The sequence below is a fragment of the Astatotilapia calliptera genome, chromosome 13 (assembly GCF_900246225.1).
Source record: "Astatotilapia calliptera chromosome 13, fAstCal1.2, whole genome shotgun sequence".
NCBI lineage: Eukaryota > Metazoa > Chordata > Actinopteri > Cichliformes > Cichlidae > Astatotilapia > Astatotilapia calliptera.
Genome location: NC_039314.1, coordinates 7688650 through 7703501, shown reverse-complemented (window position 1 = coordinate 7703501; position 14852 = coordinate 7688650). Strand labels below are relative to the sequence as shown.

Below are 14852 nucleotides of genomic sequence, written 5' to 3'. Positions count from 1 at the left end.
GTAGGCTGAGGCTTCCCGTTGACGTCCTGGGTGGGCCAGGTGTGCTCTGAATGCACGCCTTTCTTTATCTTCACTCAAACCACTCGTAATGTCCTATAACTGCTACTGGCACCATTCCTTCAGCAGCTCTGCTGATACTCACGTGTTTTCCCGATCTCTTCCTAGTGTGTGTGCGTTAACTCGACGTCCTTCTGCTTTGCATCCGGAGTGTAACAATTTAGTAAAATCTGTGTAGCTATTACTCCTCCTTTAGGTTGTACCAGACTTAATCTGAAGTTTTGGCAGGTCTGAGCAGTGTTGGCTAACACTGAGAGGTCTGCTTGTGGCTGGTAGAAAGGGCCAAATGAAAGTGAACATAAGGAAAAATGCAGCAGCGGAAGCATTTTTCAGGTCATTTAAAACTCAGTGATTGATTTAATATGCAATTTAAAACTGGGGTTTGTGGATTTTGCACTGAGTTTTTCTTCTTTCCTGTGGAGCTGTTTCTAACCCTGTTTTCCAGGAATAACTAGTTTATGGACCATTGCAGAAAAGAAAAGGATTATCTCTTATGTGTGATTCTACGATCTGTAAGAGCGAAAAAAAAAAAAGAGAGAGAAAAGGCAGGGAAGCTGCTGGTTCTGTTTTCTGACCTCATTAAGTCTGTCCTAGGGGCCCCTGTGGTGTTGACACACTGCCACCTGAACACTGCTGGCTCACCAGCCTCCTGCTGCTGTTGGCAGCTTTTAATAAAGCCGGAGTAGTTTGGTGTGATGCACGAGCGTCCACGCAGATGGAACTTGATGGTCCGTTGCCTGTAATCATACAGATGTTCTACCTCTCTAACAGATAAGAGCTTCCCGCGGCCGGTGGTCACTCCTGAGGACCAGGTGGTAGTGAGGAACGGGGAGGCTGTGTTCCACTGCCAGTTCACTGCAGAGCCGGCGCCCACGTTGGAGTGGTACCACGAAAACGAGCTGCTGGCAAACAAGTCCAGGTATGTTGAGTGCTAAATCTTTCCCTCTGTGTCACTTTGTTGTTTCTCATCATACAGTATTGTGTAAAAGTCGTGAGTCACTTTTCATTTCTTTATTATTCTTCCTTCAAGGAGCAAGACCTTGGTATAATTTATTAAAGTGACCTTGAGCAATAGTTCTCCAGACTTTAATTTTTCTTTCGACATTGGCTCCTATTTGACTTTTTTCCCCTTGTCCATGGCCATTTTCAAAGGAAGGTTTGTTTCTTAAGCCCCTTAACATTCATATGAATCATTCAAGCACACAAAAGACACCTAATTCCAGGGATGAACCAGTGTAGTGTTTATATATAAGAGATAACCGAGCAAAGAAAAAAAATGATGACAGTTTCAGGGATAAAATAGTGTTTCCACACCAACAAAGTGAATCATATTTCAGCACAGTTTGATGTGTGTTCTTACAAATTTGAGGAAACTGGACAGAAGGAGGAAAGAAGTGACAGGCATGTGCAGGACTTGAGAAATGCATCTGGCCCTTCTGTTGATCCATCTACTGTTTACTGACGCCTCATCAGAAATGGCCTCAGTGGAAGTGTGGCTGTCGTGAGTGCCTACAGCCATCTGTAAAATGTGGTGAAAGAAAGCCTGAACAAGAGAGTACAGGCTTTGCAGCATGATTCCCAACACATTGCCAATGCAGTAAAAGCACACCTGGATAGAAGAACACACACTGGAACACTATCAGTCATGGATTGGCCTCCCGAGAGCCCAGACCTGTTGAAGAATAAAGGTGGTCACACCAAACAGTGACTGATAATTTGATAAATTGGGCTGTTTTTGCCTTATATACCTTATTTCCATTTATGCTTATGTATGTTTAACTAAACCACTCTACCTATTATATATCTTTTCTAGTAAAATATAAAGAAATGAGATGTGGCTCAAGGCTTTTGCTCAGCGCTGTACGTCTTAACTACGATTCCTCCTCTTCCATCTTGCATCCACCCCCTTTTCACCCCTCTTCCTTCTCCTTACCATCATATAAGCATGATTCCTGTGTATCTGAGTGTGCAGTAGGGCTGCCACGATTAGTCGACTAGTCACGATTATGTCGACTATTAAAATCGTCGACGACTAATTTAATAGTCGACGCATCGTTTGAAGCTTTGTAAGATCACAAAGGACGCAGGAATGAGTAGTAGGATTTAAGGGTGTAATAACGGACTGAAACAGAAGATGGCAGCACTGCATGTACAAGGATGCCAGCTGCCGTTAAACCCCGAAGAAGAAGAAGCTGTGTCCCAGAATTCATAGCGCAGCTGTCAACAATGGCGGCAGCTAGTTAGTTTTAACTTTACTCTTATTATTCTTTCTGGGTCACAAAATAAACGTTTAACATATTTTCAGGCGAGAATGTAGCTGTGTAAACCTCAAATATCTGCTCAGTTTATCAAGACACCACATATTTTCAAAAGCTCTCCGACGTTTTCGGAGACGTCTGTTACCCACTAGCTCGTTAGCTAGGCGGGGGCAAGGCTAACTAGAGCCGTGAGAACACCGGACTCCCGGCAAATCGTTTTCAAACCCACCACTGTCTTTCGCTACTCAGGTTAAACATGATATATAAGTCACTTAGATAACTTAAAATGTTATTGTTTGGCTTTCTTTAGTATTTTATTTGTTCCTGAGTAAATCGGTTTGGCTGAGATTAAAGTTATAGTTTTTGCACAGCTAAATAAACTTCAAGCAGACAGCTGATCATCAGAAGTTTGAGACACTGGATAATATACTCCGGTGTCCTGTTATATTTTAGAAAGCAAGGAGTTTATTAAACTTCACCGAAACAATCTGCAAATTTCATTAAAAATTAATAAACTACCATCTTGTCTTTATTTTTAGTTAGCACAAACACTTCAAGCTGTAAGCTAATGATAGTTATATAAGACCAGATGCTGCTGGTGCAATAAGCTGTACGCTGTACGTCCAATGGATGATGATTTGATTAGTCGACTAATCGCAAAAATAATCGGTGACTAGTCGACTATCAAAATAATCGTTTGTGGCAGCCCTAGTGTGCAGCCATTGGTATTCCTATGAGCCCGATGAGGTGGAACCCCAGCATCGGGCTCTCGCCTCTCTATGTGCTGTTTCAACACAAAGCTCAAGATAAATTGCACATTGAGGAATGTTATTACTGGGGAAAAAAGCACGGTAAAGTTTTTTTTCTTCAGTCTGCACATCACTGGAACAAACCCATTCTCTGTAACCTATCAGAGAAGTCTGCAGGTCTCCAGTGTCCACGCTCTGAGAGGAAAAGACCCTCGAGCTACACTCAGATTACCAGCATATCCCCCGTCTTTATAAATAGGACTTCATAATAAATTTCTATATATCATGCCAGCTTTCATAGCGCCTCATGCTTATACATGAGCCCGTTCCACACGTAGAGTACAATCCTGCTTTTCTATTTTGAAGTGATTACTGTGCTCGTTGAGCTAGGCAGGGTGAATGACTCCAATATCAATAGTTAGTCATTTGTGTAATGAGCCTGTCAGAGGCAGGTTTGGTCACCTAGGCAGTGATGAGGACTCAGTAATAAGCATGGAAGCCTAACCTCTTTGTGGCTAGGTTATTCCACAGCAGCCTGGTGTTTTGTGTGATTTAGTTTATTGATCTGGGCTGATTATAGTCCCTAAGTTACGCAGCTCTCTGCAGTGATATCATCTGTGTCTGCACTTAGGCTGTTTAGATAACCTCCCCTAGCGAATGAATGAATAACTAGTGTAGACTGTTTTTCCAAATGTGTGAAACCAAGAAAAAAAAAACCCCACACACACCATCTGGAGCTTAAGGCTATTTTTTTGCAGCCAGTTTCTGCCCCACGGGTCAAACGTGTGAAACCATACTCGTGATTGCCTTTAAAAATCGCTCTTTGCTCATTTTGTTTTCTAGTTATTTTGGCCTGTTTCCACAGACTAGTTCTCCGTCTCTCAGGTGGAAATGTACACCAGCTCCCAAAGCTCATTTCCCTCTTTCTCCTAAACAAAGAAGAAGGGATGACACAGAAATCTCACTTTTCCTGAGGGAATCCACTGTGGAACTAGATATTCTTATATGAATCGCCGCTTTTGGAAAACTCTTCTGAGGGAATGCAGATCATTCTGCAGTGGCTTTCCTTTTTCCTCTCCGAGTATTTGTTTTTCCCATGAGCTCTGCAGTGACTTGGGATCTTCTGTTTTTGCTGTGCCGGATGCTCAGCTCCTTTTCTGTCATCCCCGAAGCTGGCTTAAGGTCTGCCTTTAATTACTCCTCATTCTGTCCATCACTGACACTGATACTCCCATCGGCCTGATAGACTCCAGGGGCCAGCTGTCAGGACAGGCCTCCTGAAGCACGAGATTTTTTTTCTTTTTAATTAACTCAAAATGTAGGACACATTTGTTTCTTTGTTTTCCGTGGACAGATTCTTAGCATTTACCTCTACAGATTTAGAGCAGCAGATGGCTTGGGTTTACTGAATTGGGCCAAATTAGAATGGAAAGTCCAAATTTTCGGGCAGTTGACTTGCAGGTCAAAGCGAAACCTCTAAGAAAGGTTTGCAGATGCAGACTGAGAAAGATTTGAGGTTCGTTGGCTGTATCTGTGCAGAAATCTTCTCTCCGCTGTGCTTTTCTCTGCGAAGAATGTGCGAAATGTTGTTTGTGGATCAGTGATTGAGAGAGATTGTTTCTTTCTCTTCTTCTACAGAGTCTTCCTTCTATCCAACGGGACGCTGCTGATCACCCAGGTCAAGCCCAGGAACACGGGGACCTACAGATGTGTCGGTCGCGGCCTCAGAGGATCACAGGTTACGCTGGAGGCCTCCCTCCTCATAGCTGGTGCGTCACACACGTACACACATACAAAACTCGAGCGTAAACAATTAGAAACCCCTGTTATCCTATAATCTGAGTGGAACGGGCTACATATGAACACTGCCCTCCATCTCTCCTGCTCTAATCCCCCCTCCCTCCCTCCCTCCTCCTTCTGCCGCTTTCACTTAGTGCCCAGATCTCTCCGATGATAATCACATTCCTGTATTGACATCCGGCCCAGCTGCATCCACTACCACGCGCCGTACAGAAGCATTTTGCTGCTTCCCCTTCATATTGTTTCCCCTTAGCGTCCAGCTGTTTTCCAAGCTTTTTTAACTCATCAAGTTTCCTCCAAAGTGAACAGCACCTGGCACTCGCTTTACTCAAGCAGTAGATGTTACATTAGATAACTCATCAGTGTGACTCAACCAGGGTAATGAGCAGTGTAATTAGGAGGTTGTGAAATGCCGAACGTCATTAAAACACGCTGCAGCTTTCCTTGCATGAGATGACTGTTTCTAAAGTGTTATAAATCAGTGTAATGTGAAAATGACATTTTAAGACTACAACAAATAAAAGTCTTTGGTGGTGCAAAAGAAGAAGAAGTTAAAAGGAAGGGGAACCAAATTATATACAAGTCCAAACACAGTGAAGCTGTTTTAATATTGTGCATGCACTAACAAAGCCGGCTCTTTCCTTGCGCCGCGTCTTCCCAGATAACCTCTTGAAACAACTTTAAAACAGCTCATTGAGGTTGAAACTACAACAAGATGACTGTAGTATCTTCTCATCTTACTAATCAGCCAGCTTTTTGAAATGCAAGTGCACGCACGTCAAATATTTTGAATAAGCTCAGGGCTAAAATTTCTTTGCATTTCAATGTCCCGGGCACTTTTTTTTTTCCTTCCCCTCTCCAGCAGCCCCTTTTCTCCCCCCAAGGGTTTTGGATTAACAAGGTACAACTGTATCTGCAGTTTTAACCCAGTGAACCACAGCTCCATTTAAATACCTTAATTCACTTAATCTGATGCTAATCCCTGCAGGCATTATAGGGGATTGTGTCACAGTAGAATTCAGTGTTTAGGGACAAGTTGAAACAGTCGCTCCCATCGTGGCTCCGCCTCATTCATTTCAGTGCCCTCCCTCTTCTCGCAGCTCTGCTTCTCTTTCATTTGCTGAGAAATGTGTTTTCTTCTCATTAATTGATTTAGATCTTAGGCTCGTACAAGGTTAAAGCACAGGTTGATGATTATTAGCGGTCCTCTAATGAACCAGCGTCAGCATTTGAATTGCTAAGTCAGTTCGTAACATTTGCTCGCTCTCTCTGGTTCCCGCTACAGAAATAGAAGACATGGTGCCCCGGGCGTCGAAGGTTTTCACAGTGAACAGCCTGCAGCAGGTAGAATGCAACGCCCCACATGGCAAACCTCCGCCAGTGGTGTGGTGGGAGAGAGAAGGTCAGCGGGTGCCCACAGAGGGCCGAGTACACCAAGATGGGAAATATCTGGTCTTCAGTCCCACGGAGAAGGGAGATTCGGGCACCTACACCTGCGTGGCCGAGAATAAGGCTGGACGCAGGATACAGGAGGTCACCTTCACTGTGGCCAGTAAGTCCTACAAAGACCACTTTAAATGCACCCTAAATTCACTTTAACTAAGTACAGAAAGTACTTTTAAAGTGGTTGTTTGTCGTTTGTATGTATACACGGAGATGATCAAAGTTTAGATTGTAACTGTGGTGTTGCAGGCATTTAAAAGGAAGATGGGATCTTGAGAGCTAAGAAGCATGATGCGTAGAGCATGAAGTGAGAGGGCAGAGCGCAAGCTTGCTAATGTTAGCAGGATACATCCAGTATCCCAGATGTATCCTACAGTAGGTTTATTAATGCTGGGAGCATTGGGTCCTCTAACAGAAGCTAATGTGTATTTTGTCTGTTCAGTGAGCCTAGGTGATTGACACATTGGATATTCCTTCAGGGCAGCGATATGTAGCTGAAGAGTTGTCTCTTTGTCCACAGCTCCCCCAGTGTGGGTGGACATGCCTAAGGACAGCCATTTAGAAGAAGGTAAACCCGGTTACCTCCACTGTCACGCTCAAGCCAACCTCCAACCTGAGGTCACCTGGTTCCGCAGCAGCAACATCATTCAGCCCGAGGTAGGTTTTCACTTTCCTCACTGTCTTTTTCTTTTAACGACATACAGAAGAAAGCTGGTCTGTTTGTACCTTCACAGTTTTACTAAAACTTTTTGTCTTTTTTTTTGTCTCACCAGGACATCCGGTTTAAGATATTCCCTAACGGGACCCTCAGGATCAACAATGTGGAGGTCTATGATGCACATGTGTACAGCTGTCAAACCAAAACTCTGGGTGGACAGCTGACGGGATATGCTAAGGTCGCTGTGCTCGGTAAGATGCGTGGGAATCACTTAGCTGATCAGTATATACAGTGGATCATCCTTTGTTTGCTCCGAATCTATTTGAAGATATTTCCCGGAGATAAAGATGATGTGTAATGAGCGAGAGAATGATGAGCAATACGGCGCTGAGATGAAAAATAAATGCGATGTGGTCATGGCTGTGGGCTTGTGTGCGTGGTTTTCTATAACTGTGTTGTGGATCTGTGGACCCTGCAGGACACCCACAGAGATGTAAAATATGACTCACACACAACAGCTTTAGCTTAGCCTCCATTTGTAACGTGGTATCTCCATGATCAATTCTTATCTGATCTCATAAAAGGTGTGACATGCCATGATCTCAACCTCTGATAGATCTCAGCTTTTACGCTCATCAGATCTGTGTGCTCGTCGTGCCTGTTGACACATTTTTCCCAAATATGTCTGAACATGATTTGCGTCAGCTTAGTGTCATCCGTGTGTGACGTGTGCTGTGCTTTTACTTGTGTTTCAGAGAAACTAAAGTTCACCCCAACCCCGCAGCCTTCCCAGTGCTTGGAATTGGACAAAGAGATCCCCATCCAGTGCTCGGCTAAAGGAAGAGAGCCCCCCACCATCCGCTGGTCCAAAACAGGTCTGCTGCCACTGATTCCACTTGCTATAGCTTCAGATCTGATGAGGAATGGCTGTTGAGCAATATTTCACCCAGAACCCTTTAGCAGGCATTAATTCTTCAATGCTTATGATGACAAATGTCATTTCCGCAAGAATATGTAGCAACCTGTGTAGGATAAACACAACGTGAGGGCGATTTATCACCACAGATCACTTCCCTCCTCCATCTGCAGTAGCCATAATAGTCTAATTAACCACTTGAATCCCACATGGATAACCAGACCAGCTCTTGTCCCTGTGTGTCTCTCTGGCTCCCCCTGCAGATGGAGGAGAGCTGCCGCCTCACGTCAAGCAGAAAAACGGCCAGCTCCGTTTCACCAAAGTCACTCGAAGCGACGCTGGCAACTACACCTGCATCGCCTCCAACAGCCTCCAGGGGGAGATCCGGGCCTTTGTGACCCTCACCGTAGCCGGTAAACCACTGTCTCATCGTCATGGAAGCAGGGAGTAGTGAAAGAAAGGGTCCACGCTACTGTATTAGTCATCAGCCCCACATCAGGAGGACTTGTGGTCTTGGTGCATGTGAGGGTGGTTTTATAGCAAGGCGGTCACTGATCATTGCCATTAAGTTTCAAACACAGCAGCATTTATTGTGTAGTTGGTGGCCTTTTTACAGTCTGGTTAATGAATTGCGTTTGGGTTGTAGATTATCTGGGAGGACAGTGACCACAATCAGCACAAGCTGTAAAAGAGGTGCTGTCGCCCCAGATGTGGTTAAAGTGTTGTATTAATATGATTTGTTTGTTTCTGTGCGTGTTTGTGTGTGTGCTTTTTGTGCACAAACAGTGCACGTTCGCTTCAAGGTGGAACCAGACAACACGACGGTGTACCAGGGTCACACTGCGATCCTGCACTGTCAGGCAACGGGCGATCCCAAGCCTCACATCCACTGGGTGGGTAAAGACAAGCCGCTGGACATCAGTAATAACAGAAGGTAAACGAAACACATTTGTCTTCTCCACAGCTCAGCCTTCGTGGATTAGGATTACACAGTTGACACGACTGATTAAAGCTCCATCTCCACACATTCGTTGTGGATTTAGCTTGTGCTAACATAGAATTATAACCTTGGAAACAAACGAGTATGAGAGTTCACGTTTCATTTGCTCCGTCAGAATGTGCCAGAGCAAATAAAGCTATTATTTAAACACGCTTTCCCCACTTTCCTGTGCTGGGCCAATCATAGCCCTGATGGTCTAATTTGGTAATGTTAGCTAAATATATTAATGTATTCTGAAAGCACTGCATTTCTTGACCCTGAATTGCACAAATTATAGCCATTATCTTTAAATCAGATGATTTTTAATGATGCAGATATAAAATCAGATTCAGATTGGACACTGAGACCTCTGTGTTCTTCTGTCTCGCTCCTTCTTCCAGGTTCCAAACGATGCCCAATGGCTCCCTAGTGATCAGGGACGTGACTACGGATGACACCGGCAAATATACCTGTGTGGCCGGAAACAGCTGCAGCATCAAAGACCGCGTGGCTCAGCTGTATGTAGTGGGTGAGTTTGGCACACTCGTACATATTTGCATACACAGGCTTTGCTTTATCAGGAGCAAATGGGCACAGAATCACAAGTGTAGGATGAAGGCTTTAATTAAACCTTCAGCCTCTGTCTGTCATCCGTGCGGACAGGTTAATAACCACAGGCGCGTCTCTGACGCCACGGCTGTCACCGAGGTGATGGGATCGGGCAGACGCTGGATCTAATAAAGCTTCGCACTCTGTGGCTCCTTGTGTGCCGACTAAAGCTGAAAATTACAGTCACGCACTAGTACTCGTGTCCCACATCACCTCATTTTCTCCCAAAGTAGCAGGATGGTATTCCAGCTTTGCTTTTTTGTTTTGGAGACAATTAAATTTAGATGTTTGTCGCGCCTTGTAAAAGACAAGTAATTGACTGTAACAGGGCAGCTCAGATATATGGAAGGACCGTATGTATGTTTGTAAGTCGGTTTGTGGTTTTAACTGTGTTAAAATTCACCACAAATACCTTTTCTATCATCCGCTTGTTCCAATCTTATTTTTAAAATCCTGTTCTATGAAACGTTTACGTTCGTGTTTACACTAAAGTTGATGCTTTTACCATCAACTGTGTTGCATCTTTCACTGTGGTGAAAGATTTAGCGTTCTGGTAACACAGTCTGTTGTGTGTGTAAGACTTAAATCCATGCACAGTGTACTTCTTAGCCACGTTTTAGTCAGCCCCAATTTTCACCTGTGCCAAACAGACAAACCGGTGCATTTCCCGACTGAAGAGGATGAAAAGGCTCCTTACAAGATGATCCAAACAATCGGTCTGTCGGTGGGAGCGGCTGTGGCCTACATCATTGTGGTCCTGGGACTCATGTTCTACTGCAAGAAGAGACGCAACGCCCAAAGAATGCAGAAGGGCCAGGATGGAGAGGAGCCCGAGATGGAGTGCCTTAATGGTATGATTGCTGATAAAGTTGTGGTTACAGTTACACAATAATCCTGTATGCTATTTCAAGATCTTTGCTGCCACCCTGTGTTCATTTTATTGATTACACTTAACATGTAAAAAGGCAAAAAAAAGTTTTGAGCAGAGCAACAAGTATCAGTTTGTTTCCTCCGTTCTATATTCTGTATATACAATGCATTTTAACATATTATATAAAACATGTTCTAAATCGATCAGATTTATTCATATTTGTACTACGTCTGTGACCTTTGACCCAGTAGAATATTTGTTGTGTTCATCAGGCGGAGCAGTCCAACAGAACGGCCACACCACTGCTGAGATCCAGGAAGAGGTGGCGCTCACCAACATGGGTACCATCGCAACCACAGAGAAACGCCACAGCCACGTCAACAACGATAAGCTCCACTTTCCCCGGACAAACCTACAGACCATCACGACTTTAGGTAGAGTAGTCTATGCATCTCTGTTTTCTGTGAAAAAAGTGTATTGCGCTTCTGCGCTCACATTTTGCTGTGTGTCACGTGAATGTTTGCTCAGGAAAAGGGGAGTTTGGGGAGGTGCTGCTATCCAAAGCTAAGGGAATCGAAGAGGGCGAGGAGGAGACGGTGGTTCTTGTGAAGAGCCTGCAGACCAGAGATGAGCAGCTCCAACTCGACTTCCGCCGGGAAGCAGAAATGTTCGCCAAGCTAAGCCACCCCAACGTCGTCCGCCTGCTGGGCCTCTGCAGGGAGGCGGATCCTCACTACATGATCCTAGAGTACTATGACCTGGTAATCTCACACTAACACACATACAGACACAAACGCAGAAGAAGTGCAGAAATGTTGTTTTGTACCTGACGCACTGCTCTCTATGTCTGCTTTTCTCATGCCAGGGAGATCTAAAGCAGTTCCTGAGAATTTCCAAAAGCAAAGATGACAAAGTCAAGAGTCAGCCTATCAGCACCAAGACCAAAGTAAGCAGTGAACTGTGCAGCATGAGTGACATATAACAGCCTTCTGCACACCAGAAGCCATTGAAATAAACGGAAACGGAAATAAACTGTTATACAGAGCTCTGTATTTTTGTCTTTGGGCTCTGCTGCAGTATCGTGTAGGCCATCCTGTCTGAAACAGGCCATTGTAGCTTGACCTTTAACCTTCTGAACTCATCACTGTTAAGTTACAGTAACCATTGAGGAATTGTTGAACTTTGCTCACTTTGAACTTCTATGTTCTTATCAAAGTCTCTCTACCATGACCCCCCCCCCCCCCCCTTTTCCCCCTCCAGGTTTCCATCTGCACTCAGGTGGCTCAGGGCATGGAGCATCTTTCCAATCACCGCTTCGTTCACAAAGACCTCGCCGCCCGAAACTGCCTGATCAGCAGTCAGAGGCGTGTCAAAGTGTCGTCACTCAGCCTCAGCAAGGACGTTTACAACAGGTCTGTTCAAAAACATACAATAAAGTCTCCTCTGAGTAGAATCATCTGGTTAATATTTCCATCCCTTTGTTATTTCTCTGGTGTTCACACGTGTAGTGAGTACTACCACTACAGGCAGGCGTGGATCCCGCTGCGCTGGCTCCCAACAGAGTCTGTGTTTGAAGATGACTTCTCCACCAAGTCGGACGTGTGGGCCTTCGGAGTGTTGATGTGGGAAGTATTCAGTCATGGGGAAATGCCATACACCAAACTGAGCGACGACGAAGTGTTAGAAGGTGAGTTTGACGCTGCAACACATTACTGTCTTTACCCCAGGAAGAGGGAATCGCTCTTTAAAAGGCATCTCATCCCATTTTTCTGCAGGTCTCCAGGCAGGAAAGCTGAAGCTACCCCTTCCGGACGGATGCCCCTCTAAAATCTACAAGCTGATGGTCCGCTGCTGGGCACTGAGCCTCAAAGAGCGCCCCTCGTTCACCGACATCGTCCACGCCCTGGGAGAGCTGCCCTCTGACAGCAAAGTCTGAAGTGACCAATCATCTCACAGCAGAAAGGAACTGTTACCAACTCTGCCCCGCCCCCCTTCCCCTAAAATACAGACAGGAATGCTGGATTATTTAGTCTCACACATTTCAGGGAAGAGAGTTGAGGGGGAAGAAAAAAGAAAAAAAAAAACTTTAATTTTTTATGCATTTCAACAATTTTTTGAGTGTGGATTAGACTTGTTTGCTATATGAGTGGAACTGCACTCACCTTTGTATGAATGGCTTCGTGCGAGCAGTGCCAGGAGTTTGCCTTCACCGCAGTATGGACGATCCTCCCCCACCTCCAGCCTCCGCCTGTGGTTCCACTGTGACCCCGCCCGTCTGCGGCCGTTTTCGTTTCACGGAGCCTCACAACCTCAGTGCCTCTGCCCCTTCACACACACTCACACACACTCTCTAAGTTTGTAGGAATGATGGTGCATTCGCTGGCTCTGATTAGTGCAAAGGATTTGCCTGAAATGTCACGTCACCACTTAACCCCTTGGAGTTTTCTCATTAATCTAAAGAGGATATTGAAGAGAAAGTGGGGCACAGTGGGACTGCAGTGGAGCGATGAAGCCTCTGTAGATAATCAGCCACTTTACTAGTGTGTCGAGTGAGGTCGTTTAAACTGGTCTGTTCCCCTCGCAATTACATCGAGCTGCATCCCGAGTCCGCCACCCTGACCCCTCAGGTGTCTGCTCTCTCTCCACCGGGTACAATCCCCCAAATTGTTTGCTTTTGTGTGTTTGAGTGAGTGTGTGTGTACATGCACTGAACTGTTGTCCCTACAGACAGATAAGGAATGGGGTTTTGCATGAAGGTTTGTGGAAAACAAGTAATCCGTGTTACGGTAACACTTCCGGAACAACGACAACAAAGAAGCATGTTTTATAGCCAAGGAACATGTTGAACGGATGAGATCGTGCCAGTGTGGGCTTTATACATTTTTATAAGTGTGCTCTGTTAACTTTGAGGTGCTTACAGGTCACTGCTGATGGGTAGGAGTACTCATTTTTACCACACGAACACCATCGTGTCCTCTCAGCTGCAGGAATTGAACCCGCCGCCACGTTTGACCTGCTTTATTCTCTCCAGAGGTCCAATCACAGTTTCTCTCCTGGTCCACCTGTTTTGTGCAATGCTGCGAAGCGGACCATCACACCAGGCAGTGTGTACATAATGTTAGAAGCCTTGCACTAACTTCACTTAAAAGATTATCCCTTTTTTATATATATATATAAATATATATATCATGTTGTGTAGAAGGACATGCAGGTGCCTGGTTATTTATGATGAAGGTCCTGTCTTTTGTTTTTTTAACTGTAATAGAAAGGTACTTCTGTGAGGTGGTTTATGCTATGTATTCATTCTCACGGTCCATCTCGGTGTGCGTTCAGTCTGGTAACCGGCTGGGTATGCTAACACAAAGTACAAAGGAGGTCAAAAGAGTGACTGCAGGTCACCAGTGCTCGTTTAAGTGCCTAGTAAATGAAGGATTATCTTAACCGTTTCCCTTTCTGTTTGTTGTTGTTTTTACATCATCTAATCATATGCGATGGCCTTTGTTTATGAACCTGTTTTTGTACGTTGTTTTTAGTGTAATATTTTGTTTTTATGAATGCTAGGCACTCACAACTAGACCTCTTTCTTTTTTAAAATCTGCTTCAGCACATGTTCACAGTAATCACAGATGTATACAAAAGCATACATGCTGCTGTCAATAAAGGTTCACAGTGTTTTTACCCAGTTTGTTGTGACAGTTACTTTAACTTCTTAATATTTTCAGCTCAGTGTTTATGCTGAGGTTGTAACAAATATTTGAAAAAAAAATGTGGTAATTCAGCTGTGTACAAGTTCACCCCCAAATAAGGTGTTGGAGTGGTGAGAAATAAATGCCTTGTTTTTTGTATTGAAGTGAAAATATGTTGTAAATCATGGAGCTGGTGGCTTCTTCACTGATACCAGAGTGTTGTGTGACACGCTCTTCTTGCAGCCGTGTTACAACAAAATATGAGGTTAAGCATAAGTGATGAAATCTTAAATGAGGTGGATTGTTTATCTCTTGCAAGTCTCTACAAGTTACACACACAATTAAAGTGTGTGTGGTGGTGGTGGTGGTGGTGGGGGCTAGAAGTAGGACTAAAAGGATTTGTACTTTATAGTGTTGGGCTGTAGTTTGTTAAACCACTCTTATGACCTTGTAAAAGTACATCCAGTACTGTTTTTTTCTTTATCCAAATAAAAAGTCTCTGTTGTAGCCACTAGAAGGCGCTGTGTGGTTAGGTAAGGATTAAAGCTGACCCTTGAGGCTTGCCAAACATTTTTTTCCCTATTATAATTTGTTTACAGTTTAATGTGATAACTAGCTTTTAAAGAAGTTTCCTCAATGGGTCTATGTGCTTAGTGAGTTTTAGCACTCCCTCAGTCATTATGGGTCTCCTCCTAACTTTGAGCACTGTGCAATTTGTGTGTGTGTGTGCGTGCGTGTGTGTGTGTGTGTGTGTGTGTGTGTATGGGGGGGGGGGCTTTGATGGATCTGCACACAGCACCGTGCGCATGTCACTTTTGGGCCTCGT

At 44.5% G+C, this 14852-nt stretch overlaps 1 protein-coding gene across 2 annotated transcripts in view; it reads left to right on the top strand.

Moving 5' to 3' along the window:
• The window catches only part of ptk7b (protein tyrosine kinase 7b), a 75934-nt gene extending 61912 nt beyond the window's left edge, over positions 1-14022 (top strand). For both annotated transcript variants that reach the window (XM_026189414.1, XM_026189413.1), the window contains 16 exons: positions 829-976; positions 4703-4833; positions 6150-6416; positions 6828-6964; positions 7081-7216; positions 7721-7840; positions 8145-8294; positions 8668-8815; positions 9262-9389; positions 10120-10320; positions 10613-10774; positions 10869-11101; positions 11206-11286; positions 11601-11752; positions 11849-12027; positions 12116-14022. In XM_026189414.1, coding sequence (XP_026045199.1) covers positions 829-976; positions 4703-4833; positions 6150-6416; positions 6828-6964; positions 7081-7216; positions 7721-7840; positions 8145-8294; positions 8668-8815; positions 9262-9389; positions 10120-10320; positions 10613-10774; positions 10869-11101; positions 11206-11286; positions 11601-11752; positions 11849-12027; positions 12116-12276 — 2534 coding nt within the window. In that variant the 3' untranslated portion in view covers positions 12277-14022. The remainder of the gene's footprint in view (positions 1-828; positions 977-4702; positions 4834-6149; positions 6417-6827; positions 6965-7080; positions 7217-7720; positions 7841-8144; positions 8295-8667; positions 8816-9261; positions 9390-10119; positions 10321-10612; positions 10775-10868; positions 11102-11205; positions 11287-11600; positions 11753-11848; positions 12028-12115) is intronic.
• The last annotated feature ends 830 nt before the right edge of the window (positions 14023-14852 follow it).